The following is a 24,915-nucleotide window of genomic DNA, read 5'->3' as shown; positions in this document are numbered from 1 at the left end:
ATACTCTCGATATTACTTTCAGAAATTATGAGCAGCTCCCTATAAATTGACCAATAATTTTGACGATCCAATAAAAATTCCGTTCACGTCGGCCCCAACCTGTCGTGTAAAGACATTTCGTTATCTCCTTTCGTACCTTCGAAACTTGTGGAACATAACTTTTGCTCTAAATAAAAGTTTAACAGTTATCTTATTTCATATTCGTGTTACTTAACTCTCTTTAAAATTACGTGTTTTTTACATGCAGATTTGGTCGCACCGAGTACATTTTGTCATTATTTATGAAATTATTTTTCTATCGAATTTGAAATACTTTACAGCTCCATATTCAACAATTTTTTTCATGTTCGTTGAATACGTTCGTTCGTATTGGCAAACATATTCCATTGTTCATCCTTATAAATATTTGAAAAAACCAAAACAACATACTTGTACTGTAAATTTTTCTATCTAATCCTTGAATATGGAAGTTTGCATTCATATAGGACGTTAGTTAAAACTCTCACCGTTTTTAAAATCAGTTCGATAAAATATTTTACAACTGCACCTATAGTTAGATATAATACATTCTCGATATTTAAATCCTAGTAGAATTCGAATGCAAATAAGAACATAAACTTAATATTTCTTTTTCTTTATCACAATTTTCAACGTTATTTTTCTAGTCTAAATATATCTATTCAATGTTTCTATCAATGTTAGCTAGTTTTTAGAAAGTAATCAATAATGAAGCTAATAACTAAATGTTGTCTGAAAGCGTGCGACAGTATCCAAGATACAAATGGAAAAACGCAATGAATATTCGATACTCTGCAACTCATGAAAGAATGGAACAAGGAAGAAGGGTGGCGAAAGAAGGGTTCGGCATGACTGCTTTATAGTGCGGCAGTAGAATAACTTTGACCTGGATCGCTTGCATTGGTCGCACATAACTGCTGGCCGCTATCACTTTTCATAGCAAATACTACGGTTCGCTGTTTGCGACACGCGGTCTCAGAGCATTCGATGCACTTACGGCCATCAAAACATCGCGTAGAACACGTGCGCGCACGCAAACATGCGCGTAATTGCTTCGTAATTGCCGCGGCGACTTGACCGATTGCATTTGGTCACGATCTACCAAAGATTTACTGAAACCCATGTCGACAATCCTACGTTTCACTTTCGAGCGTATATTTTCAGCGTGTGGTGTCGATTTAGCACGTATATTGAGTATTGGATATTGTGACTACTGTGTCAAACTAGCTGAAAATTGACCTGGGGTTTGTTAGAACATTTTGGAATTTAATATAAGAAAATATACATACGTAGGAATTTTCATTGCGTTATCTTCAAATAAGGTGAGAGAGTAGACTTATTATAAATCAGAATTATTGGATTATTATTTGTGTAATTCATTAAAACGTTATCGTATGTTATTTTGAAGTTAGAAGGTACTACCGTTTAAGTAGATTCAATTCAGAGTTTCATTGGGTTCTATGTTAATTAAGTTTACGAGAATCTTCCATGAGAATTTTAAAATAATCAATTTGCACGATTTAACCATGTGAATTAATATGATTAATTAGGAAATATATGTAGCTATTATAAAGCTATTATAAAGCTATTATAAAACGAATATACTATACAAATATACTATATATAAAGCTATTATAAAACGAAATAATAATTTAATACCATTATCTTGAAATCTTGATATTCATAAACTCTTACGAAACAGATAATTTCAATAATTTGGTATAATTCTATAATTAAAGGTTCTACTTTATAAATTTTTAATTCTAGTTATAAACTTACACTAAAAGTTAGGGGATTCAAACAATCGCACATGTTCGCAAGTTCCCCGGTGCCAATTAACTTCCATTATAGAGGAGAAATTTTCGGAAACTTTTTCCATTATATAAATAACCGTATCATAGCGAAGATATACGGTACAGTGATATGCACGTCTGACATAATATAACTTTATGATTATAAGCTAATACAATAGTTAACTTATCTAATCACTTCCTTACCTTTATTCCTCTTATATTTTTTTCCATACCCCCTTTGAATTCTATAGTGGGGACAACTTCAGGCCAAATTATGCAAAACTATTCCATATTGGATATGAAAGTATTTTAATAATATTTCTGTAATATCGGAAAATAAAGATATAAATTTTTTCTCGATTGCTTACAATTTATTAATATTAAATTGAATATACAAATATAAATTGGACAGAAACGATATTTGTTTAACTGAAACTAAATGTGATACTCGTATCTATATCAAATAACTTTACAGTTATTTGGCCACTCTCGTCACAACGAATCTAACACTCTCTCTCTCTCTCTTTCTCTCTCTCTAACAACTCGATCAATTCTCTCAACTCTACTCTTCGATGTCTCGATCAACTCTGACTCTCGCAACACACACACTTTTCGACTCGCATACTCTGACCTTTCGGTCGTCCCACCTTGAAACACGAAACCGTCCTTCTGATCTAACGTTATCTATTGTTTTTCTCATACCTATGTAAGAACTCGATGACTTTAGTCACATAGGCGCTCTTAAATGTAAACGAACCACAGAAAGACGACATACACGGTTTTTTCTAATTTCAACCGATCTCTAGTTCAAACTACTTTACGATATTACACTTCAAATAAAAATTCGCTTAGATGTAAATTGCCAAATAACGAAGTTTTTAAAATTTTTATTATCGTCGTTTCCATTTGGAGACCGTAAAGAAGAAATTTATTTGAATTTTTTATCATCCATTATAATTTGCATTATAATTAGCAAATAGAAATTCTTTTGAAAATGTAAAAATAAACATAAGAAATTACTCTTTTTAGTTTTTAATTTCATAGGAAAACAGTTAGCAAAAATGGGCCAATTAGAAATGAGTTTATTAGAATTTAGAAGTTTGAATTATTGTAATAACTAAATAGAATTTGTAAATCAGAATATTGTTGTAATTTAATACGCGACCTTCAATTACATGACACGAAAATACCAAAAACTGTGTCCCAATTTTATTAAAGTAACTAGTTCTTTGGATACTTGATGGCCTTTTATAAACTTCTACACAGTTCGTGTCCCACACTACGAATAATTACACATTCGTGTTAGGCATAACTTGTAGTTGACTTGCCTACAAAGCACGTTGACTATCGACACGTGACACGACTCTGGACACGACACAAATATAATGTGTAGTGAATTTACAATTAGAATAATAGTTTGCGTAAAATGCTGTACCCTGCATCTACATAATTACTACATTACCCGTTTATTAGTCGCACAGTGTTTTAATTTCAAATTAATGAGATACGCTTAACCTTGCGTTTTTGAAAATGAGATTATCGTCATGTTTAAATTTTGGAATTAATGCAATTTGAAAGCGTCATTGCGTTTCGGGAATTTTCAAGTAATTTTAAATTTAAATAAATTTGTTTCTCCATTTTAATATATTTTATTACATAAAGATATTTAATGATTATTCTAAAGTTAATAATTGCATTAACGAATATGAAATTTGTAGCAAATCCAAATAAATTCTATTTTAAATGGAACGAAAAATAACAGCTGGGAATGATGAATCATCTCTATCAATTTATTATTAATTCAAAAGACATTAGTTTAAAGACATTAGTTTAGGTACATCAAATGAAGGGTTGAGCTTGATAGTTAAATAATTCAAGGAAAACTTATTTTCTTTTTAGTATAAGCCAAGGCGTGAATATTTTAATATTTTTATAAGAACCACAAAAAGTAAATTATTTAAATAATTATTTGTCAAACATTCCACTTAAATAGTATGTAATCATTTTTTTTAGATATTTTTATACAAAACTATATTTTATATCGGCAAACTGTTATCTTGTGCCTGCGTTCTCCTTCATACAGAAATGGAAGGAATAACAGAATACTTTGGTGTTTGAAATACTACTGTATCAGAAATCCTTCTTGTGCTTTGATCTCGTGATTCATGGAAGCGAACAGGATTTCAAACACGAACGGAAAATATAAACTCTTTGTGTAGACTATACAGTCGTGTAACACGTTTCAATTTTTTCTATAGCACGTTGTGAATTCTGTATATGCAAAAAATATGCATACGAAATCTTGAAAATATGAAAAGACTTTACACACACGAAGAATAAATATTATTTTAACTATTTTCTTATATCTTCATTTTATTTTCTTCTTTTTGTAAGTTTATTGTTTGTCTAATAAATTCAATTTGCAAATATTACAGGGAACTTCATTTATGTTAATAAAATGTTTGTTAGTGCCTGATTAAATATACTTCTATTGGCTGAATTCACTTATCTGAATCTGAACTCTTATTATGTGAATAAAAAGTCGTAGATATTAGAAAGAATCAATGAACTCTTAGTATATAAACATACCGATTAATTCCATAAATTAAGATCCATAGAAGAATGATAATAATAGACATTATTTTTTTCAATTTTCTTTAGAATCTACAATTGTTTGGGCTATAGAATAGATAGATTTTGTCCGTCAAATGTATTTTGAATAAATAAATAAATTATTTACAGACGAATTCTGTTTATTATACTGGTCGGGGGAGAGCCGGAAAATTCAAATTCGTCTTCATTCGATGGTTACATGTAGCGGCAACATTGTTTTGCCCGGAGTTTATTTGTTCTTACATTACTTGTAATCTAACGGTCTTGGTACTCCGAGGCAAAACAACAACATGATTTGAAATGTCCTCTGACTCATGTGCCGCTACAGATTTACGAAAATAAGATTTCTTATTAACGTGTTGAATGTTAGCCCCTTCCCGTACTTTAGCGAGTCAGACTCGCGATGAAGATTTTGGCCCAAACATAAACATTGCGAGTCTGACTCGCGACCAGATACGTGGGCCAAACGTAAACATAACAAGCCGAGCTCGCGGACTGCTTTTTTGCCCGTTATGATCGTGAGTGAATGTTAGTTCTTGTTTACGAGCACCAATCTGGTCTGTTTATGGTAGCGCGCGTCGATGTCTACCGCTTGGGCTCGAGTTTCGTCGAACTAAATGGCACGGGAAGGGGTTAATCATGTGCTTGAACAATGTGAAATCGATAGGTTTATAAAAGATAGAGATAATCGGTATAACTTTTGAGAGATTCATTTGCCTTCCGAAAAGACCATATAAACGGAGTTCTGATGTATTCATTTATCTTTTACTACATGTGCCAACATCACCAAAACCTTTTTCATCAAGATCAAAGAAGCACAAATGAAAATTCCTGCAGTATACCATTATCAAACGCACAAATATCCTATTCGTTTTTCATTCATATTCGCCATAAGCATACGGTAATTGTACAAAAGAAGCCGACGAAACGAACCAAGACGATCGTCGGAATAAATTCAAAGTCTTGTAGAAGGGTATACACTCATCCACGTTATCAGGAATCTTTGTTCTCGCTTTGATCTCGCGGATAAGAGGTTCTTTCAAGCGAATCGAGGATACGCGAGTTTCGCGAGTCGGAGAAGCAAGCGGTCGGAATATCGATTTCAGATTTTCTGCTGTCACACAGCTTCGACTGATGTTCCACTTTTTAAGGGAGAGACCAGCCCACGGCACCGTCAATCGAGTGTGCATGAATTATCGATCATTGCCGACGCGGAAGCGTGAAAAAGAAGTAAGAACTGTCGACGTTCCAGTTCTCGCGAAGCCGCAAAATATCGGACCGATCGTTCGTACAAATTCTCCATCGATGGCCGTTTTCATTCCATTTCGTCAAGTTTCATTCCCTCTCGGCAGATTAAGTTGCTAATTCTCGTCGTCTCGGTATTTAGTCCCCACCGTGGGAATCGAAGCACTACGTGCTATTCGTTATACTTTTTATGATTCTTCAAAGTTTCATTCTTCGTGTGGAGCGGTGAAATTATTTTTCGATATGGTATCTTGTTTCTTTTTTTATTAAAGCAATTAGAATCGTGGTTGAATTTTTTATTCTTATATTATTAAAATACGGGTTTAATGGCGATAAATTATATTAATAATTATGTTGCGAATATGTTTTATATGAGAAATTTAGTGAAATTTACAACGATATATAGAATTTAATGTAAAAAATATGTCAAACTCCTATTACATCGTAAGTAAAGTGCTCGTTGTAATAATTAAGGGTAGATAAAGAAGCCGCTTTGCTTTGTTTATCTGCTTCATTCTAATTACTTTAATTTTATAAAAGAATGTACGTGGATGTAAAGTGACTTACAATTCTAGCAACTGTCTTCGTGATGAATGTAATAAAAGCTAAATTACAAGTGTAAACGCTGACGCTATTCTTGGATTAATTAAAGCAGTAAAAGAGAAAGCACGCGCGTGGTTAACATTTTTAATTTTGTTCATTCACTAGGGAACATATGTTCTCCTTTTACGACCATGATTCAATTTCATTCTGTTCTTCATTAACGTTTCACCCTAATCCTCAAAAGTACATAATAATTTTATGCGAGTAGATTTTTATCTTCTTACTTTTATATTTTTTATATTATGTTTTATATTGTATTTCTCTAAATATTTCTATGCTTTTTATTTGTCATAATTGTGTGAGAGGAACCATAATATTATCTATCTCTTAAAATTTATTTCGTAATCCACATTTTCCAAAATATTTCAATGAAAAGTTGTTCCTTAGAATCTAGAAAAAAAGCACCTACATAATGAAGAAGAACGGGCAATTAACCTAAAGAAGCTTATCAAAATACGAACGAAAGAGAACCGTTTTCGGAATGTTGAAAGCCATCAAGACGAAGAAACATCAGAAAGATGAACCGAAGAAAGCCCCTTTGGGAATGTCGGTGGGTCATTAAACGCGTGTAACAGCCACCATGGAACATTGTTCCATGGTAGACGAAAAATTCGTGGAACGCGGCTCACTCTGATACCAGGCGAATGTTAATTCACTGAATTCCTCGAGCACATACTTGAATGAACTCGACGATTCGTCACTGTGTTCATCACGACGTAGCCCAGAGGGTTAGGAGGCGGATCATTAATTTCCGCGGGAAGCCGAACGTTCGTGTGTCTGTTCCGACATGCACACGACTGGAGGATAATAAAAAATGCCGGGTACGCCGTCGCGCTAATTGCGCTCATCTTTTATTTGCTTCATTAGACGCGTTCGCATTATCTCGCATTCGCATACTCGCACGTGCCAAAACGCTCTCACAACGCGGGCAAGACGTCGATTCTCTGACATCTCGTCTTTTGGATCTTCATTACGCTCGGTCGCCTGCGGGCTAACGAACTGTGAATGATTTTTAATGGCACCGAGTGCTGGTTCTACCCTCGCGAGATTCATGATTAACAAGTCAATATTTTACGACGTGAGACCGTTCGAAAATATAATGGTCTTTTATTTGATTCTATCGTTATGAAAAGCGTGTAGGGTATATTAATGAGAGAAAAAAATGTAGAAGCATTAATGTTTTCTAGATATGTTATATGTTTTTCTTTATAATCATGCGATAATAAACGAAGCAGTATAAAATAACTTTTTACGGATCAACTCCTTCAAAAATAAAATTAGGATAAGGGGTATATAAATATCGTTTTTATCTTATGACGATATTAATCGAATCGCGAAGACAAAATCGAACAAGTATATATTTCTGCGCTCTGGAAATTACAAAATAAGCTTTCTAACTTTATACCTTCTTCTGAGATTGTTCAATTCTATATTCTTTTACATTTCATGATATAGAAAGAAAATTATTTGTTATGATAATTATAGGAAATAAAGATACCAAAAAAATATTTGACCCTTTGCAATCTCAATGCAAATTAAAAACAAAATTCACTGATAATTTTTGAAAAAATCAGAGTATTCTTCATAACTTTACTGCGCTACTATCCTCGATTCAACGACAACCAGTTCAAAAAATCTATCGATCGGATTGACTAGACGCCAATGACGACCCTTTACGGCGATCAATCTCGATTTCGCCCGGTGGCGTGTTACTAAACGTCCACAGTCATGTGCCAAAACACGTTCGTCCTAATTATTTGCCGTTGCATAGGGGCCTTAAATCTTCCCTAGACGAAAATTTTAGGCTACATTCCCTGGTTGTATTCGCGCCGTAACACCAAAACTAATGCGCCAGAAATCCGAGTCGTCGTTGCAAGATTCAGTAGCACGCGCGACCGGGCGTGTTGCCAAACCAATTCGATTGCGATAATATTTGCATAAACTGATTTCATCGTATCAGCCGAATAAATCACGGTCTGACACGAGTAAATTTATTTCATCTCTATTACTTTCTCCTATGTTTTCCTAATAAGTATAGAAAACGTGAAAATTGACAACATTTCATTGCTACTAAATGAAGAGGAGTCGACTTAACGAGGAGAATATGATGAATATGACGAACTCGACGCCGTTGACGTATGACGAGATAACGTGTATCGTGCGGTAAAATAGCGAGTCCCGAGGACTCATGTCGCTTGGTGGTTTACACGGGTGTCGTTTTGATGTATTTCGGGGCATATTTCGAGATCTCTGTGTATGGAAAGAGAACCTGCTGATACAGAAAATGGATTTGAAAGCGATGATTGAGGACTGATGTACGTTAAACGAGACACAAATGGACATGTCTGCGATAGAATCCTCATTTTATAGTAAATGAAATGAAATGAATAACTGAATAACTAAATAGTTAGTACTTGTCAATTATTAAAATGTATTTTGATAGTTATTGGTCTGGTGTGATGTGCATGATGGAGTTCAATTTAACGTTACAAAAGAATTTATCTTCTAACGATCTTTTTGAAATTAGGAAAATATCGAAAAGATACATTTAGAAGTACAGAGTTTAATAAATCTTTATTATATAAATAAGATAAAAGTTACCGAGTGATTGGTAGAAATGTATCTTGATAATAGTAAGCCAACCGTGATTTGCACAAAAGACATCGATTTAACGTTAAAAAAGGATTCAATTTATAAAAAGCTTTTCAATGTACGAAAACTTCGTTTCACTGATCAGAGAAAATCTTTAACTGCAACGAAAAAGTTTCCTGTAAAAGAACAAAAAAAGTTCTTACTTTAAAATCCAGTAAAGCCTAAAATGTACACTCTAGTTTAACATGTTTATAAATGTTCTTCTCTCGGTCCAGAACATATCATAATAATACATACTGAAAGAAATCACTAGTTATTATTTACAATTCATAGATTTGCATAATACACGTATTAAAATAGATACTGGATAATGGATATCAATTCCTTCCCGTGCCATTTAGTTCGACGAAACTCGGGCCCAAGCGGTAAACAGACCAGACCGATGTTCGTAAACATTCAGTCACGATCGTAACGGGCAAAAAAACAGTCCGCGAGCTCGGCTTGTTATGTTTACGTTTGGCCCAAGTATCTGGTCGCGAGTCAGACTCGCAATGTTTACGTTTGGGCCAAAATCTTCATCCCGAGTCTGACTCGATAAAGTAGGGGAAGGAGTTAAAATGGAGCTTCTGAATAAACTAAGATGTCATCTTATGTAGCTTCCCTTCGTCAGTACTTTTAGAATCATTTCATCTAATCCTACAATAGTTAATCTTCCAGTTCTATGTTATACATCCACTACCGACGCGACGCGATGTTAAATCTATATTCTTAACCCTCTGAGGAAACGTTATTTCCTAATACACCCTCATGGTATTTGATTACTGCCTAATTCTACGATCGTCATAGTTTTGAAGAATATTCGTCAAGTAGAAAATATAAATATATTCTGTTTCGATGATAAGCGAAGTGTATTAATTCTAAAATAAAAATCTTTTAGTAAAAATCCTTGAAGAAAATAAAATTTTAAGCATAAGGAAATTACATTCGGGAAGATTTTTGAGAATTAAACTCTTTCTCGTTTTCTATTCTGAAGATATTTTGTCGCTGAAAAAGATCAACAATTTTGTAATTAGGCTGCGACCAATATCTAAGAATAAAGTGACAGCTGAAATGTGGATGTGGATTAATTAATACCAACATCAACTCAGACTTGATTAATATCAATGTCAGCTAATCGACATACAGCTAATCTTCTGTTGTCACAGAATATCTTTGAGTATACAAGCTTCCTCGTACTTCCAAACAAAGATTATTTTCACACTTCAGAGACTGTTAGAATTTTAATTTCCAGCTGATTCAGTATCACGCTACTTCCTACTAGATACTTTGCTTTGATAGAATTACTTGATAACATTATTTAATAATCCAAGTGAACCATTTAGTTTAATATTTCTATCATTCATAACAAAAATGTATTGATTTCTAATTACGATACAACAAATAAGGACTACGATACAAATTGATATTTTACAAATGTATTCAGTTCGTGTGTTCTCATCTTAATCGATTAACCTATTACTTTGAAAACTAATATATGTGTCTGTGTAGGAAATAGGGAGGATAATTAATACATCAAAAGACATGAATGGTAATCCATTTGTTCACCTATAAGTTATCAATTGCAGTTAATAACCATTTTCTTAAGTAATTTCTCGTAACAATATCTCATTCATTAATCTTACTCTCATAGCAAAAAGTAACCAATAATATACAACTAAAAACACGAATACTTATAATTGACATATACAATATCAAAAATCTTATCCAACCCGATTTCTTGAAGTATGTACTTATACTACTATTTAAACGTATTCGAATACTTTACATATAATTCTTTCAAATGACAAATTTTGTAGCACTCCTTTTCCTATCCTAGTCAATTGACAACTGTTCCATTATATAAACCAATGATTAATTCACCTCAACCAACAATTCGCAACAATCATTAGACTGCACCTTATACAGTACTCGCCAATCCATCAATTCACAATTAATAAATCGAATTCATTATACAACACCCTGATCATCGCATAGAACCGATCATTTCGTCAATCCACGATAGCGAGAGAAACAAACATCTAAAGCGGATTCAACCAACTCGCATCATCGAAAATATTATAATACGAAATGTCGCGTCGTGTCGCCACTTTTCATCACGAAACGTCGAACGTTCTCTTTGTTGCGAATTCTCAACTAACTAGCGACCAGTCATTATGAATGAATTAACGCTCAAGGTGGAGTAAATGGAATATATCGAGTGCTAGTGTAGTTTGGCACTTTATTTGCACTTTTAGTATATATGCAGAGTTTGATGTTCTCATCACGACGATTGTACGATTTTGTTAAGACTGAAGATGTAATTTTTCACGAACGGCAAGACGCTCTGACGAAGATTGTCCCAAGATGTTATCGCTTCCCCCTTAGCTTCCCCCTAGGTTTTCCCCGATGTACCTGTACTCTCGGGGGTGCATATCCTCTGGTGTTACCAGGTATTTCCCTATGCCCTGACCCATTGACACTTAAGGTGTCTTTTTAATCTCTTAATAATGTTTGCAGCATAAGGTCTACAGCTTGGGGAAATAGGCAATTCGGGCTTTCCCAAAAAAGGGAGAGGTGCTGTCCGAGTCATAAAGGCCACTCCAAATCCCGAACACTCTTGTTGACAACTTACTCACAGCATTTTTCTTCCTTCAGTTCGCCAGTATCGACGAGCTTTTATCATCTCGTGGAACACTGGAGCCAGTTCGTTTGAGCTCCCGGAAATCGAGTTTGACTGTTGAACGTTGGCAACGTTCTCCGTGGCGCGCAATTTTCAGCTCCGAAACTTCATACGCACACCCGTTTAATGTCAGTTATCGCAGAATTTATGGAGCGTAACGACGTCATTAACAGCCGCGCGTTTTTTGCACCTCCGTTCCGAAAGGAGGAGAAGGTAAGTCTTTTAATCAAAGATCCGGTTAAGCTGCATACGCGGTACTCCGTTACTATACTTTCTTTATCGAAACCGTAAAATGCCGCAGAAATATAAATTAAGGAAATTTAGAGGATCTGGTTTATGGGCAACTGCAAAATAAACCTCCGAAAGTAAATTTTTAGTTTACGGCGAGATTATTGATGAGCAAGAATTATGTGATTATAAATTTATAAGATGTAATATGGTGTTGCAAAATTCCGGAATATTTTAATATCAGAGGCAGCAAATGGGTATTTGTAGCTATTAACGAATCGACGAAAGTATATGAAAGGTGTGTACGAAAATTAGCATTTTAGTTAGTAATCTCAGTTAGTATATTTAAGTAAAAGACAGCGATGAAAGGTATCAACAAAAATAGTTGGCAATGAGAAATCGTACTACGATTGTTCAATTAGCCCGTCATTTTCCCCTTCCCGTGACATTTAGTTCGACGAAACTCGGGCCCAAGCGGTAGACATCGACGCACGCTACCATAAACAAACCAGATTGGTGCTCGTAAACAAGAACTAACATTCAGTCACGATCGTAACGGGCAAAAAAACAGTCCGCGAGCTCGGCTTGCTATGTTTACGTTTGGCCCAAGTATCTGGTCGCGAGTCAGACTCGCGATATTCGTGTTTAGGCCAAAATCTTCATCGCGAGTTTGACTCGCGAATGGAAGGGGTTAATATAATAAAATGTGCAAGAGAAATAATAACTTTTATGAAGAGAGGAATACGAACGATATTCGCCGAACATATGACAATAAAATTCCGTTTGCTCGATAAGCCATCTTGATTGCCATTTCTGTTCGTACTATAGGATATTGAAATTTGTAGAGTATGCTGAAAAATTTGCGTACACGAAGATTGAAAATTTTCGCTAATTTCAGCGTTAAATCGAATGGTAAAAGAAACACGAAGCGAGAAATAGTTTGAAATTAAAGGCGGAAGGCGAATCTGCAACTGCGAAATCGATCGGCAAACAGCGGTGTAGCGGTATCCCCGTGTGCTGACTAAGGAACTGACAGTGATTTTCGTATTGTTACAGAGCTACTGTCAACAGTGCTGACTGCTCGAGCGGCAGTTTCCAATTGGAACTTCGCTCTCCCGGAACGAACGAAATTTGTTGCAATTCACCGCAGTGTAAGATGCATCGAAGACCTCTTCTATGCTCCTTCGAACAGTCAAAGCGTGTACTCGACAGTTTTCAGAGACTCAGAAGTGGATCGAAATTCTTTCTCATTATTTCCGAGATTCTCCGACGAGACCTTCGCTCCCTCGAGAACTATTCCACTCTTCCACCATAGACAAATAGATAATTTTGATTGAAGAGCAATCAGACGCAATATGGTGGCTCTTCGATAGACAGTGAAAAGATTGCTTTTAGGAGACTAATGTCAATTTCCGACTATCGTAAGATAAATAATTTTAGATAGGTAATAGTTATCACTATTTACAATATATTCAGATTATTGTCTCTTTTAATTTCTACAAAACCATTTAAATGATAGAAATATAGGTTTGAAGGAATCCTTTTACTGCAATTTTGTCTCTTTAATTTTATGGAAGATAGTGGAAGTGTACATGTTTATTATAGAAATCTATTTCTATGACACTTCAATATTTTACCTTCATAGCGTCTATCAAAAAATTGTACGTTATAAAGTCATCGTTACAAATAAAATTGTTTGAAAACAAAAGATTCAAACACCGTTAAATCGAACTATCGTTTGTTTATTACTGTTTGCTAGAAAGCCATTACTTGAAAAAACATAATCATTCAAAAAATTAACTATTATTAACCCTTACTAATTTGATAAAATGAAAATATCGATAGAATCATATACTCTGTTGAAACTTGAATGAAATTTATCTTAAGAGGACGTAACGACCTTTCCATGTAAAACGGTATGATGTTCAAAGCGCAACCGACTTCAAGTAGGTAAGTCTCGTAGTGCCATAGGTGTAGTGCACTCGATTCGTTCCTTTCTCTGATAATCGATCATTCAAGTAATTAGTATTCAGATAATTGGTATTCCCGTTAATCGACATACTGACTATCGACGTTTCATTGCATGTCATTGCTGCACTTCACTGACCCACGCCAGCAAAGACAAGTTAGAAGGTATGAAAGACACACTAGTTATAAAAAATTACGTTAACATCATCCATCATTAATAGACTGCCGATATTTATGTATTTATGAATTTAAAATTTAAACATGCAAAAATGCAAAAAATGCACGTAATATACATAAATATATAAAATATCTGGAGTATCTCTTATGATATTTATTTATTTTATATAATAACAAATAAAACAAGTCTGTATTTGAGTCTTTGCTTTAGATATGTATAAATATATAAAGTATATATAAAGTATAATGATGAATAGAATTTATGAGGAAAATAAATATGATCGGAATTAAATTTTTGACATAAAACTTCTTCCAATTAATTCTAAATAAATATGTCTTACTGACAAATTTCTGAGCGAAAATTACGTAAATTCTTATTTGCAAATTGTTTCGGCGAGTAACAAGTGCATAAATTAATGAATGATGAGATATTATAAGTTGAAGCATCTATTTCGTTATGTATAAAAGGTGTAATATGCTATTGGATATAATGATGAGATCACGTTTACAGTATAATACAAGAAATGAGTTGCACTTTAAAGAGGACGACGATGAACACTACACGCAATGTTTCTACGATAAATTATTGAATGATACTCTATGAATTATTTTGTTAAATTCTAAAAAATTACTCGAATATTGTTATAAATATAGACTATTTTTTAATATACAGTATATATTAAATTTGTTAAACTGTATATGGGTTAATAACAGCTTGTAGTTAATTACGTCAAAGTCAGCTATTCTGTCTAATCATCTTTATTTCTATTGAGATATGTATAATTTTATGTGCTAGACTAGATTAGATGCGTAGTAGAAATACTTGTATGTGAATATCAGTGTGTGGAAGTATGTGTGTGCGCGGCGTCTCGAAAACAAATGAATGTAAACTGTTCAGTCGGTTAACAGTCGGGTATGGAAGAAAGTGCTGAAACGCGTGCAAGTGTGTATCGATGAATGTCTTAGAAATCGCTCATCAAATAAATATATAACTATTCTAATATTAATTCCAAGTGTAAATTTAGCGTTCCTATACCATGTACGGCTATCAAGATCCAAAATTCTCAACAATTTCTACAGAAATATAAGGGAAATTTAAAATGGAAACACTATGTACAAGATTCTGTAGAATGTCATTACAGCGTAATACTGAAATCCGAAATCCATTGTGCACACCAAGAAATAGGCAAGAATTTCTACGAGAGCTCGCCAACTAAAACATGATAATCCGTCGTTCAAGTGTTAAGTCCGATTAATTTTGAAGAAGCACTCTGCGTAATGGAACAAAGGAATTATTTACACTAACAAAAGTTTCAGAAGCTAACTTCGAACTCTATGTAACTTCCAACCCTTTTGAGAGGAAACGAATTCCTATACAATGCACCTTAATGTCGTCTACAGTCTCGAAATAATCGACAGATCTCGTTCTTCTGTCGCGTCTTTGTTCTTTTCCTTTTGAACAAATAAACAAGGACATTCAATTAAAACTTCCATACAGTCGCGGGTCCGTTAATAAACTTTCTCGTTAAATTATAAGCCAGATAACAAATCAAGAAGTCTATGAAATTTTGTTAATCAATTCACTCCATTGACTGGTATTAAATGACGAACTGTAGATTGGATCAATGAATTCAGTAGTGATTATGTTACGGGATAACGTAATAGAATCTGATTAAGATTGTTTGATTGTATAAATAAAATCTTTGCTAAGTAGTTGCGTAAGTGCTTCGTTTATTTGAAATGAATGTTGGTTGTTTAATAATACTCGAAGCTATTGCCCGTATAAATACTGGTCTATGATCGAAATTAGTCTGTGATCAAATCGCTTTATTAAAACAAAAGTTCAGTAGTAGAATTATTTCGCGAAACAATGACGTTAATTGAACTTTTACGTTTGAGCAAATTACTTTCTTTGAACTATATATCTGAGGTTGTTTGAAAATTAAGACGTACATCAATATATGTGTAGTTCTTGAATCATTTACGAATTTAAAATTGAAATTCAAAACGTTTCTCAACAAGATCGAATCTCAATTATGCTCAGGTATTACCAAGAATTTTAAGAAAGGAATGACTACCTGTCGAAACGATTGTTGTGATTATTTAGCTGATAATGTTTTCTATATAAAACTATAATATATCAAAGTTTATGTGCGTTGAAACAAATTTTTATGTTTTCTAGATTAATACTCATTTTATTACAAAAAATATTTTAGAGCTCTTAAAGAGAAATTCTTTATTTAATGACCAACAATCTGCAATCAAAAATTCCCATATTACGGAAACATCCCTTTTTGTAATGTCGTGATTTCTATGGTACTTTTATGATTCCGACCTAAATCATAAGCGAAAAATACCTATAACTTGTTGTATTTTATACCCATCACATGTCGAAACGCAACACAGTCGAACGATGATCCGCGATCATATCGATTGACAGTTCTCCGTTGTGACTTTTAATCACGATGGATTTGTGGTAACACAATCGTTTCATCTCCCATGTTATTCCCTGTCGATGAGGCTGCGGCTCAATACACGCTGCGACGCGTCATAATCTGTCACTAAACCGCAACTGACGCGAGCACAAAGACAGCGAAGCCTCTTCGCAGGGAACACGTTCGGTTTTCATTGTGGATTTCTCCATGTCTAGGGAGCATCGTATTACTGCTTTAATGATAACACGGTTTATGTACGCCACATAAAGCATGGAATACTGTTAAGGTATAGAGAGGATTCGGAAATACAAATAGTTTAGTTTATTCACACACATATATATTACACTCTGAAGACCTCGATAAACTTCTTACACGCACGCTTGTTGTCAACCGCCTCTTCTAGATTCTTCTAACAGCCTCCAATCGTCTTTTGTCTCAACTGAGACCTGGACGCCCTCTGACGCTTACACACACATTCACATGTACAGTGTAAATGTATCATCTACCTAACCCACCTCCTTACATTATACTCTACACTTAATCGTATTTACATGCTTGTCGAATTAATTAACAGAAAATTTAACACTTATTGCTTTATTTACATTTCTCTCATTTTACATTCATCCATGACCTAAACCTTTCGAATTTCTCCCTACACAGTGCCTGTGAAAAATATCCGCAGTATTTTCGTCTGTACCTACTTTAATTATATTTATCTTATTTCCCTTTAAGCATTCGTTAACGTAGTGGTAATGAACTTTCATGTGTTTAGAATTTTTTGTGAAATTTCTGTACTTTGCTATACTTATCACACCAGAGTTATCATCATAAATTTTTACAGGGTTATTGTCTAGATTTACATTGAAGACCTTCATAATTTCTCTAATGGACATTAATTCACTCGCCGCTTTCGATAGAGCTACATACTCTGCATACGTCGAGGCTTTTGTCACATACCTTTGTTTTTTAGACTTCCAACCGATTACATTTCCATACAATTTAATTATATATACAGAAGTAGATTTCCTATCTAAATGATCTCCTGCCCAATCAGTGTCCACATAACAATCTATCGTTCCTTTTATAATGTAACCTTAAATCTCTAGTCCGGTACAAATATTTCAATATTCGCAAAACATATTTAAAACGTGTCTCGCTACAACAACCTTGAAATCTACTTAAATAATTCACACTATAACTTATATCAGGTCTGGTATTTGTACTAATATACAGCAATGCACCAATTAAATTCTTGTATCCAATGTCCTTTCCATTTATCTCAGCTTTTTCAATTTTTAAATTTGTCTCCATAGGTGTAGAGTAGAATTCGCTGTTTTGTAATTTATATTTATTTGCTAATGATTCAATGTATTTTGTTTGGCTTAGTCTCATTTCATTTTTGATATAATCATACTCTATATTTATTCCAAGATATTCTCTTACTTCACCTAAATCTTTCATTTTAAATTTATCTGTTAATAACTTTTTTTTGTTTTTACTACAGATCAACAAATCGTCTACATATATTGGCAAATAAACAACATTTTCACCCTCTCCATGAGTATATAGGCACAACTCCATGTTATTCTTCTTAAAACCTAATCTCGTCACATACCTATCTAAACACTCATACCAATCCCTCGGACTTTCTTTTAACCCATAAAGCGCTTTCGATAATTTACAAACTCTATTCGTTCCGTCTGCCTATCCCTTTGGTTAATTTATATATACCTCCGAGCTTACTTCACCATTTAAAAAGGCAGTTTCTACATCCATTTGCTCAATGATTAATCCATTTTGACAACAATATGATAGCAATATCTTGAAGGTCTGATTACTCGCTACTGGAGAATATATGTCATCGACTACGTTTCTTTGTTGAAATCCTCTTACCACTAATCTAGCCTCATACCTGTCATCTGATTTTCTCGTGTAAACCCATTTTACATCTAATACTTATGTGCCTTTTACCCTTTCTACCAACATCCAAGTTTTATTTTTACAGAGACATTCTATTTCTTTATCCATATAGTAGCATCGTGGACGAGGGGCCTGGGGTGGGTCGTGCGAATTATAAACAAGCGGTTGCTGAGCATGTGCATAATGGGGCTTAAACAAAAGATATGAGGCTAAGACAAAAGACAAAGGACTGCTAAGGGACATAAACAAATTAACGGCAGTATGAGTTAAGAAGCCAGAGAGTGCGGATTGCGTTGTCGAGATAGTGTTGTTAGCGTTGTTGAGAGAGAGTTGAATCTGTGTTGACGAGAGTTGTTAATTAATTATAATACGTTGTCACAATTAGTTCATGTTAAATAACCATTGTTTTCTGTTTAATCCATTTATTATTAATCAACTAATTATTATATTGATGATACTACAATTGGGGGCTCGTCCGGGATCGGACAAGATAGAAAGCGAAACGTTTAACAGAACTATTCGTGCTAGTTTTGAATTTGCCGGTGTGTGGTGCGATAAAAGACAATATCGCTGAACGTTGAAATTCGTGTAGTGTTGAGAAAAAATAATAAAAAATGGCAAACATTGAGGACGAACGATTGTCAAGTGAAGAGGGTTTGGCTTGAAGAAATAGCAGAAGTGTGTGGTTGGTCAGATACCCACATGGTAGCTTACGCCAAGAAATTTCTCACAGGCTATGCTCAGGCTTCGTACGACAAGAACGATGCACGAAGTCCTGGGCAAAGCTAAAAAAAGCGCTAAAGGATGAATTCGAGAACGTAGTGAGTGACCAGCAGATACATCGCGAGCTGGCGCATAGAAGGAAAAAAGCAAATGAGAGTCTGCAGCAATATATGTATAATATGCGTAAGATTGCGTGACAAGGAGGGGTTGATACACAGTCGTTAGTCAACTATATTATTCAGGGTATTACTGATGAGGTCACAAATGAGGTTACGTTATACGGAGCCAGGAACATGCAGCAGCTGAAGACACGTTTCAAGCAGTACGAAGCAATGAAAAGGGACATGAAAGTGAAAACAAAATTTGGGGAACGCAAGGACGATATGGGAAAACGATCAGAAGTGCGAAATCAGTCGAGACAAACAAGTAGTGACAAAAGAAGATGTTTTAATTGTGATAGTGAGGATCATTTAAGTGCTGAGTGCCCGAACAAGTCGAGAGGACCTAAGTGCTTTAAATGTAGAGAGTACGGACACATCGCATCGAAGCGCGATAACCTGAGCGAGTCCCTTAAAGAGGTTGGTAGCATGTTTCGATTATTACCGACGAAGCGTGGTAAAAGCGAAAGACCGGAAATTTCGAATTAAACGCGCTGATAGACACCGGTAGCGAATTAACCTTAATGCGAGCGAATCAGTATGTAAACATTGGAGCGCCCAGATTGCCAGAAAATTGTTAAATTTCGCGGTATCGGGTCCGAAAGAAATTGTACACTCGGAGAATTTTCGACGAACATTTTGATATATAATGAGTCGTACGATATAACGATACATGTAGTTTCAGATACCTTGATGCCACACTCGTTGATAATTGGCACAGACTTCTGGAATACCGTCGAATTAAACATAAAGGAAGGAAATGCTTCTATTCGTAAAACAGAGGAAAAAGATTGCAATAGACTTCCGGAGGTGTTTAAAGTAGATATAGAAATACAGCAAGACGAGGTAATAAATCAGTCTCAATCTGACTTTGCAAACCCGATCGTAGTTGAAAAAAGGAACGGATCTCTTCATGTTCCTATCGAGAAGAATAGTAGAGAATATATGGCAGTTGTAGTTCCCACGAGTGCTTGTCTCAAGGACAGCGTTGTAATGAGCAAAATTTTATTAGATGAATCGGTTGCGACGAACATAACCGCGGTAGCGTCGGGTGGAAACGACACGGACGGTTGATGAAGTTTTTGTAGGATGTATAGAGTATTATCGTGCGAATTGTAGAGTCGAACAAACAAGTTCTAGCGCGAGTTCTAAGAAGCGAATGAAAAGCGAGAATGAGGCAGCAAAGAGAAAATTTGAGGTAGTGCGAAGGCACTGGTGGCGATCAAGAGGACGCAGGGCGGTCCAGAGCTAAAGTTGCATTCGAAGATCCTTGGGTCGTACCGCGTGGTGAAAGTCTTGCGGAATGATCGCTACATGGTGCAACGTGAAAGCGAACACGAGGGGCCGCAAACGATCTCCATGGTGGCTGGTCATATGAAGTGGTGGCACATTGATAGTGTTAGTGACGCGAGTGAAAGTAGCGATGGTGAGCACATCTGAGGGCAGATGTTTTTGTCAGGTATGGCCGAGTGTAGTATGGAGGACGAGGGGCCTGGGGGGAGGGGGGAGCGTCGTGCGAATTATAAACAAGCGGTTGCTGAGCATGTACATGATGGGGCTTAAACAAAAGATATGAGGCTAAGACAAAAGACAAAGGGTTGCTAAGGGACATAAACGAATTAACGGCAGTATGAGTTGAGAAGCCAGAGAATGCGGATTGCGTTGTCGAGATAGTGTTGTTAACGTTGTTGAGAGAGAATTGAATCTGTGTTGATGAGAGATGCTAATTAATTATAATACGTTGTCATTGTAGTTCATGTTAAATAACCATTGTTTTCTGTTTAATCCATTTATTATTAATAAACTAATTATTACATTAACGATACCACAATAGCCTGTTTCCAATCTTCACTATTTTCACAACAAATCGCCTCCTCAAATGAACAAGGGATATCTACTCTACAATAATTTGCGTGAATCTCACTACTCTTTTCCTTTTCTGGATACCTTACTGGATTTCTCTTATTACGTGTAGATCTCCTAGGGATCTTTAAGCTTTCAGAACTATTATCATTTTCATTTTCTCTACTTTCTAATTTTTCCATATTCATGGTGTCCAATAAATAATTATCTTTACTATCATCGCTGTCTGCATCGAATGAATTCTCCTCAAAACCGATACATTTTGTGCCTGTTTCTATGACCTCTACATGTCTAGCTACTGTTATTTTTCCACCTAATAGGACTCTGTAACCTACTTCACTATATCCTAACAGAATTCCCATATCTGCCTTCTTATCCCATTTAGAAACTCTTTTTTGTTCTGGCCTTCTTACAAAAACTTTACTTCCATGTAGATATCAATTTTCAACACTTGGTTTTCTCCCGGAGGATATTTCAAAAGGTGTCTTTCTCTCTACAGCGTTTGCTAGTATTCGATTTTTCAAGTATGCCGCTGTACATACTATTTCCGGCCAATACTTTTTATGTACTTTCGCTTCCGTTAACAAGCAACGCGCCATGTCCATCACTGTTCTATTATACATTCCCGCTGTCCCGTTTAATTCATGTACGTAGGTTGAACAATTATTTATTATGATACCTTTATCGCTAAGAAATGTATAAATTCGAATGTATAAATTGTTTAAGTATTCTCTTCCATTATCGCATCTCAATATTTTTAACCTCCTGCCCGTTAAGTTTTCAATTCATTTACAAACTGTACGAGAGAATCAAAGGCCTCATCTTTTGATTATATACAATAGAACCTAGCTACTTTACTATAATCATCGATAAATGAAATAAAATATTTCTCTCCATTTAATCCGGTAGTCTTAAAGATACCGCACACGTCCGTATGAATAATTTCCTTTATCTCCCTAGCCTTAGATCGATTATTTTTAAAAGGTAAATTATGCATTTTACTTTCTATACACACCTTACATTTCAAAAATTCCTTTCAAGTTTATTCGGTATACCTGTCACTAGCTGCTCTTTACCCAAAATATTTAAGTATCTAAAATTTACGTGTCCTAGCATCCTATGCCATCTTTCCTTTTTACTCATACCACTACGTTCGGCACTGTTTACTAAGTGCTCCTTCCCTTTCAATATACTTTTCATTTTATATGTACCATTCTCTTTGACCACTAAAGCTGTAAGTTTATTGTTCTCATCTATTATTTTTGCAATATTTCCTTTTGAAATAACCATATTATTATTATCTATTAACTTGCCTAAACTAATCAAGTTTGCGGACATTTCTTTCGCATAAAAAACTTTATTCATATTTATTTTATTTCGCTTTTCAAATGCTTCAAAATAGCTTATAACATTTCCTACTTTTGTTGCCTTTATCGATCTATTATCGCCCAAATGTATATTTACCGGTTCTTTAATGTCGATAGATTTATCAAAATAATTTACATCGTTAATTATGTGATCGGCACAACCGCTATCTAATAGGCACATTATTTCGTTACCACTTATCTCGTTCATCTCGCTGCTGTGTGGTGCGTGCGCTGTTGCCATCCATGTGCCTGCTCCTGAGTTGCCATACTCGCTCGTGCCGGCTGCTGATTGACGATGGAAGTTTCCACGTCCCCTGCTCGTATTGCCTTTGTTTCCTCTTCCTTTGCTGCGACCACGTGTTGACCCACACCGATAACTGTTACTGCTACCCGATTGGACGTCATTTTGACACTCTCTCGCAAAATGTCCCACTCTTCCACATTTAAAACATCCTTCCTTTTTCGCAGCAAAGGCGTTAGTTTTCATTTCTCCTCGATTAGGTTTATCTTTCTTCTCCGCTATTTCTATTTTGTTTTTCACGTACACTACCGTTTGATTCTCTTCTTTCAATACATCTATTATATCCGCTATATAACTACACTCTTCGGGTAACGTATTTAGCATGTGATTCAGCTTTTCCCTCTCACTCACTTGTGCGCCCGCACGTTTTAATTCATTTATTAATTTTTCAAAATCGCTAAAGAAGGATGCAGAATCACTGTATTTATCAAGACTATCTTCTCCAATCTCCTTCTGCACACGATCTGTAATGGCGTCGACTCTTTCAAGTACATTTCGTCGAACTTTTTCATTATTTCATACGCTGCTTTTTCTTCCCTAATATATTCTAATTGTCTATTTGAGATGGCACTATAAATTATGTTTATTGCCCTATGTTTATTCCTTTTTATTCCAGTCTAGATTGTCTGTTTCAGTCTTCACTCTAGTTATAACAATATGGCATTCTTTATACCACAGAAACATCGTTATTCTTGTCTTCCACATACCGTAATCCTCACCATCAAATATCGATGTCATAATTTCCGATCTCTCGATTTTAATTGATTTCTTATTCTTTACTCAAGCGTTCCTACGTGCTCGAAGTATTTTTTCTTTTATTTTATATCCTTTGAACGTTTCTTCCCTCACTAAACTCACTCGAACTAACTCGCAAGACTAAAAACCACGCACTAAATAGCTTGGAAAACTAGTAACCACGCTCTGCTACCATGTTAAGGTATAAAGAGGATTCGGAAATACAAATAGTTTACTTTATTTTACACACAACAGCTATATATATATATATATATTACACTCTGAAGACTTCGATAACCTTCTTGCACGCACGCTTGTTGTCAACCAACTCTTCTAGATTCTTCTAACAGCCTCCAATCGTCTTTTGTCTCAACTGAGTCTTGGGCGCCCTCTGACGCTTACACACACATTTACATGCACAGTGTAATGTATCAACTACCTAACAAATACTATTTGATCATTGTCATACGGGACAACATTGTAGGTTAATTTCTCGTATTCGGAAGATTGGTTCAGTATATTAGAGCAAGGTATATTGATTAATTTGCAAGTTGTAATTTGAAAAAGTTTCTCAATTTATCGGATATGGATGACATTTTTTACTTATTGAAGCAATTATTGAATTATATAGGTAAGTCTTTCATAAATGAAATATTTCACAAGCGTTTGTGTGAAACTCAAGTTTTAAAAATATCTGCAAAAAACATATTCTGAAGCTATATATTAAAAATATATAATTAGGATTATATTAAATATTTTTGACTCATCATTTAATACCAAATGTTTAAAGTTCTATATTCTCATTTCAAGCTGGAAATATCAAATTTTTATCAAAGAGAGTATCAAAGACCCAATCCTTTCCATCATAAATGATTGGAAGCGGCCTAGAGAATTTGTTATATAGATTTGAGAGGGGATTATTATTCCTCCTCATTCCATGTTAATTCTAAAGTAACTTGTGCCAATGATAGTCAGATGAGTGTTGTAAATGGCACGAACGTTTCTTTGCCGATACAATTTGTCACGAACGAGAGCTCGGGACAAAGACGCATATCGAACGACTCTTCACCTCCATTCGATTGAGAATACTTGACAGTTCTTTTATCTACCTCGTCATTGACATCGGCCCCCTTTTGCTGACGATGCAAGATGTACCCCAAATCTACCGATCAAAATGAGATACATGCCCACGCTGAGAGCTTCGTATATTGTGACTCAAGACTCTGTTCTCTTTCTATCTCCTCTTTTTTACTGCATTGTAACCATCGAATGGGGGGAATTCGATGCTTTCTATGCATTTCTTCTACGAAGCAGTTTTTTTCAATTTTGTCCATTGAATTTTTGTATGTCTATGCTATTATATACATGCAAATATAATACATGGAGCTGTAAAGGCTAATGCATGTTTTTATAATAGAGGTAAAAAGATAATAGTGAGAAATATATTTGGAGTAACA

General features: G+C 35.0%; 1 protein-coding gene and 1 long non-coding RNA gene across 3 annotated transcripts in view; one reads left to right on the top strand and one right to left on the bottom strand.

Moving 5' to 3' along the window:
• The window catches only part of LOC126869708 (protein tipE), a 112,738-nt gene extending 97,484 nt beyond the window's left edge, over positions 1–15,254 (top strand). The window contains exons 3-4 of one of the 2 annotated variants that reach the window (XR_007690976.1): positions 11,559–11,796; positions 12,868–13,002. Coding sequence is in view for 1 of the 2 variants with exons in the window: in XM_050626585.1 (XP_050482542.1) it covers positions 12,868–13,126 (259 nt within the window). In the remaining variant the exon portion in view is untranslated. Of the gene's footprint in view, positions 1–11,558; positions 11,797–12,867 lie in introns of both variants that reach the window. The other variant, XM_050626585.1, reaches the window with a different exon arrangement.
• The window catches only part of LOC126869712 (uncharacterized), a 55,550-nt gene extending 31,736 nt beyond the window's left edge, over positions 1–23,814 (bottom strand). The window contains exon 1 of the long non-coding RNA XR_007690978.1: positions 22,615–23,814. This is a non-coding gene — a long non-coding RNA (uncharacterized LOC126869712). The remainder of the gene's footprint in view (positions 1–22,614) is intronic.
• Between the last annotated feature and the right edge of the window lie 1,101 nt (positions 23,815–24,915).

The sequence above is a fragment of the Bombus huntii genome, chromosome 9 (genome assembly GCF_024542735.1).
Source record: "Bombus huntii isolate Logan2020A chromosome 9, iyBomHunt1.1, whole genome shotgun sequence".
Classification (NCBI taxonomy): Eukaryota; Metazoa; Arthropoda; class Insecta; order Hymenoptera; family Apidae; genus Bombus; species Bombus huntii.
This window is presented reverse-complemented; position numbering and strand designations above follow the sequence as displayed.